General features: G+C 41.7%; 1 protein-coding gene across 2 annotated transcripts; it reads right to left on the bottom strand.

Annotated features, from left to right (window-relative positions):
• Positions 1-345: 345 nt before the first annotated feature.
• Positions 346-3,019, bottom strand: tmem177 (transmembrane protein 177). Of its 2 annotated transcripts, none has more exons than XM_069934867.1 (2): positions 2,750-3,019; positions 346-2,382 (listed from the first exon to the last, which is right to left on the bottom strand). In XM_069934867.1, exon 2 carries the CDS (start codon positions 2,350-2,352, stop codon positions 1,414-1,416), a length of 939 nt encoding a protein of 312 aa, XP_069790968.1. In that variant the 5' UTR covers positions 2,353-2,382; positions 2,750-3,019; the 3' UTR covers positions 346-1,413. The 2 variants fall into 2 exon arrangements, with proteins under 2 accessions (XP_069790968.1, XP_069790969.1); XM_069934868.1 differs by having other exon boundaries at positions 2,819-3,019.
• Between the last annotated feature and the right edge of the window lie 2,184 nt (positions 3,020-5,203).

Genomic DNA, 5,203 nt, shown 5'->3' with positions numbered 1-5,203 from the left:
CATGAGTGTGAGGTTGGGAAGGTTCAAATTGTTGAATACCTGTATATTTATACAGGTCAGTATAACATTGTGGGTTAATGGGGCTGTACTGTGCTGTAATGTTTTATTACTATAGTTAAGCAGTATGGAGAGTAGAGAGGATAAAGAGCCTCCAGTTGTTGGAAAAAAAACCCTGTTTTTTTGAACCTATTAGAGGTGGACTTCAGGCTTCTGTACCTTCCGGAAAGTAGCAATTGTCATGATAATGAATATGTATGAGATGTACCGGAAGTCACGTGGTATGAGAGAGAGACAAGAGCACAGGCAGGAGAACAAAGGAAACTGGAGAATAAAGACACTGAGAAGTTTACCTGATAAAACTTGCGTTCGATGTTTTATTAATTCACATTTCGGGCCACAAATGTGACAGCAATGAGAAGAGAGAATTGCCAGAGTAATTCAGTCTTTTATAGTGTTGGCTAATATATCATACTTCAGATATATTACATCTGTATAGATACTTATTGATGATACCTCTGCAAATATGCTGGTATAATTTGTTGTATAGCATCTTGTAAATGTAATTGATGAACTTTATACAAAACTTCCCCCTCCTCACAAATAAACTCATTGGCTGAATGCATAGGTTGTCACCTGAAATAAAAAGCAATCTGCAGCACAAATAATATATTTGTCTACTCAGTGTAAAGGCTTAAATCAAGATCAACTTCCAAAATATTTTACACAAGTGAATCAGGAGTGGAAAGAGATAAAATTCTATACTGTGAAGTGTAGAATTTCACAATTCTTTTAAAAACATGTTTTGGGAGGCAGTCCAAAGGTCAACTCCTCATTGACCTATGAGGAGAGATTAAATCGTCTGGGATTATACTCACTCGAATTCAGAAGAATGATATGAGATCATATAGAAACATAAAATTAAGAAAGGGATAGATAAGATAGAGGCAGTAAAATTGTTTTCACTGCTAGGTGAGACCAGAACTAGGGGACACAGCCTCAGGATTCAGGGGAGTACATTTAAGATGGAGATGAGGAAAAACTGTTTTTCTATCCAGGGAAGCAGTTAAGGCTACTTCATTAAACATAATTAATGTTCAGTTAGATATATTTTTACATAAAAAAAAGGAGTTAAGGGATACGGGGAAAAGGCAGGTAGGTGGAGTTGAGTCAACGATCAGATCACCCATGAGTCTTTGACTTTTGACATTATGACAATAGGCATCTCATCATAACTGTTTTACAGCTTTTAATCCGTAGTTTTGTTTCTGTAATGATAGAAGAAAGTTGAGATGTTTGGACGGAGGATAAAGCAAAGTCTAAAGTCATTCCACAAAACACAAAACTGGGATAAAAGTTGAGAGAAATTGAAGAAAGTTGATAAATGTGAGACATGCAAACAGTATCAGATCAATTTTACATCCAGCAATCTTTCAGGGTGTTTTCGATCATCTTTTTCCTGGAGGTGTAAGGAGGATGTTTTAGTCGGAACCAGTTCTTTGGAAATAGGTTTCCATTTGTTGCATACATTTCCATTCCCTTTTTGCCCAGAAGGAAACGAAAAGTTTGATTTCGTGTGAGAATTTTATCATAAAACTCAATGCCTCCTTTGGCATAATTTTTTGACAGTGTAGCTGTCCGGTGATCTGATCTGTAGTCAAGCCAGTGATTAACTGCATCAGAGAAAAGAAAATAACCCACAAGGCCCATCCCTGCCACAGCCAGGTTAAAAAGGTTGCGTAATAAAAAGGGGCCGGAGTAGAGGCCGAGAGCTTGCTTTGCTGCCAAACCAATCACGTATGTGCCTGCTAAACAGGCTGATCCTACTATCGACTGAAAGACAGGCCCATTACTTTGCAAATACATGACCTCTCTCGCAATGGCAAACTTCTGTGCATCAGATGAAAAGGTGAGGGATTCTCTGAGAAATTTCCCCACCTCGCTGTCCCACTTGATGTCTTTGCCATTGATCATGACAATTCGATTGGTTATTCCTTGCCCATTCTCACTGGAACTATTGAAATTGACAGGAATGCCAATGAGGGCCCCATTAGGCAACCAAGGGACACCGGCACTCACAGGGTGAAAGCTGAAGGCAGCGAATGCCGTATAATTCGGCGTTGACTCCACTCCTGCATCTTTTAGCACCTCTTGGAAAGTAACCTGCAACTTCTCTGAAAGTTCAGCCGGCTCTCCCTTTGCCCACGCTTGATACAATTTTGCATACGTTTGTTGGGGGAAGACATGACAGAAGGCATTTGCAGCAAATAATCCTCCACAGGAAACAGCTAACAACTTGACTCGATGTTTGCTTCCAAATTGGGTGAGCCTCTTAAAAAACTGACTTGCCATCATCGAAATGTATAAGACAGGACACAAGTTCAGCTGCAGAGCAAAACAAAGAGGTTTGATCAAACATTTGCAGAGAAGAGATGAAGCCCTTGCAATGTCAGGTATATCAGTTGGATGAAATGAAGTCATTACAGAACTGACAAGATAACTGAATGCGGCACTAATGACAGAGACAGAGAGACAAAGCCAGGCTGGTGCAGGGTTGAAGGTGATGGTACGACTGGGAGCTCTGGGAAGGGTTGGGGGTGATGGAAAAAAGATGCCGGCGCTAACCCATTATGGATGGGGGGTCCGGGATCCCGGGACACTTGGTCACGAGGGGTGGTGACGCGACGCTTCTCCCCGGTCACCGGGAGCCGCAGAACGAGTCCCGCCCTGCCGGAGACCCCGACACGTTTACCTTCAGCCCCAGGGACACGGCGAAGCAGAGAGGAGAGCACGTCGCAAAATAAAAATGACTTGACACCACCTCCGGGGTCAGCAACCACACGTCCGGTTGGATGTCGATCACGTGATGACCGGAGTGTGGAATCGCCGCTCTGGTTTAAAGGTCGTGAAGATCAGTGGACTGGCTCAAGGGGCAATCGTTCGTTAGGTCAAGCAGTTGCCATTTTTAGTCAGGACAGGACAATCAGCATCCATCTTTGTAAGGTCAAGTCATTCCAATCAATCAGCTGCCAGGTTTGCAAGGCCGAGCCAATCAGCTGCCAGGTTTGCAAGGCCGAGCCAATCAGCTGCCAGGTTTGCAAGGCCGAGCCAATCAGCTGCCAGGTTTGCAAGGCCGAGCCAATCAGCTGCCAGGTTTGCAAGGCCGAGCCAATCAGCTGCCAGGTTTGCAAGATCACAATTGCATTTAAAAAATGAGGAACCAGTATACTGTGAATTTAGAAGGAAATGTAAAATCTCCATCATCATGTTACCAGTTTTTTTTTCCCACCACCAGTACAGTGCGATGCAATATTTTGTTGAGCAGTTCTCTCCTGTAATTGTGAAAAGACAATGCTGGAGAAACTCAGCAGGTCAAATTGTGGCTTTAATAAAATAATGCAACAGGATTGGAGATTGCATTATTTCACCCACAGATACTGTGTGACTAGGGTACCTCCAATAGAGTTTAATTAATTTCTGAGGGGTGAATGCCTTTCTTGATGTGAACTTGTGCATTTAAATATTTGTCAATGAATACACAACCAGTCAGCACCCTGAGTGGCAATGAGGACTAGTTTTTACGATTACAGGCATAAAACGCAGAAGTATTTAGATGCAGTGATTGAATTAAAAAGACAATGCTGGAGGAAAATCTATATAGTGAAGATAGATACATAACCAATGTTGATGAAGGGCTCAAGCCTGAAATGTTGGTTATGTACCTTTAACCCCGCATCGGACTTGTCAGCCACAAACGAGCCTGCAGCTGACGTGGACATTACCCCTCCATAAATTTTCGTCCGCAAAGCCAAGCCAAAGAAAGAAAGAAAATTAAATACACGATTTGACCTGCTGCGTTTCTCCAGCATTGTGTTTTTACAATTACAGGAGTGAACTGCTCAACAAAATATTTCATTGCACTGTACTCAACATGTGTATCTCTGGTTCAGCTGTCATCTGATTGGTGTACACATTATCTACAAACCCCATTCCTAGCAATGAAATTGGCGGCATGGTTAGTGCAACGATGTTGCAGCACCAGTGACCGGATTTTGAAACCAATGCTATCTGTAGGAGTTTGTACATTCTCCTCATGCATGCATGGGCTTCCTCCAGTTTCCTCCTACCCTTCCAAACATTGTACATCAATTGGATATTATTTGGCAGCATGGGCTTGTGAGCTAAAAGGGCCTTTTACCATGCTGTATGTCTAAATTTAAATTTAAAACAATTTGCAGAATTCAAAACAACCTAATCACAAACAATGGCATTCCAAATTCTTTAGAGAAGAAATTTGGGTTTGAATGATAGCTCTAAATACCTGTGAAAATGTCATCTGTCGATGATGCACAACTCTGTACAGTGTCTTTATAAAGTCTGACCTGCCTTAGTTTATTGCCTGCTGGATCTGTGTACTTGGTATCTCTAAGCTTGTTGTTTTTCTCCCAATGTAGTCCTAGTCACCATCACTCATTATCTACTCTGTAAATTTCCATTTACGCACATCTCTTTCCAAACTGACACCACATTCTGATCACCCATGCACAGATCCATATTTGCCTTGAAATAAAACATGCCAATTTGGAAATTTTTCGCCTTAATCTGAGATACCTCCAAGATAAGGGAGGTAAGGAGATGTTTGAAAGATACATTGAATGTAAGAGGAATCTTAAGAGAGGAATTAGGAAAGCTAAAAGAAGGTACGAGGAAACTATGGCAAGCAGGGTGAAAACTAATCCAAAAGAGTTCTACAAATATGTTAATGGTAAAAGGAAAGCTAGAGACAAAATTGGTCCCTTAGAAAATCAGAGCAGAAAACTGTGTGTGGAGCCTAGAGAAATGGGGGAGATATTGAACAGTTTCTTTTCTTTGGTATTCACTAAGGAGAAGGATATTGGGAGATGTGAGATAAAAAAAGCAAATTGGGTAAATATGGGGAATATAGAGATTACAAAAGGTGTAGTTTTAGGGCTTTTGAAGAATATAAAGGTGGATAAGTCTCCAGGACCAGACGGGATCTTCCCCAGGACATTGAGGGAAGTGAAGGAGGAAATAGCAGAGGCTCTGGCGGTAATTTTCCAAATGTCATTAGATATGGGGATAGTGCGGAGGATTGGCGCATTGCGCTTGTGGTTCCGTTATTTAAAAAGGGTTCAAGGAGGAAGCCTGGCAACTATCGGCCTGTAAGTTTGACGTCTGTGGTAGG

Source organism: Narcine bancroftii, chromosome 4 (assembly GCF_036971445.1).
Source record: "Narcine bancroftii isolate sNarBan1 chromosome 4, sNarBan1.hap1, whole genome shotgun sequence".
Classification (NCBI taxonomy): domain Eukaryota; kingdom Metazoa; phylum Chordata; class Chondrichthyes; order Torpediniformes; family Narcinidae; genus Narcine; species Narcine bancroftii.
This window is presented reverse-complemented; position numbering and strand designations above follow the sequence as displayed.

Bases quoted from the DNA above. Each gene is read 5' to 3' on its own strand.
- tmem177 (XM_069934867.1), bottom strand. From the start codon at position 2,352: ATGATGGCAAGTCAGTTTTTTAAGAGGCTCACCCAATTTGGAAGCAAA.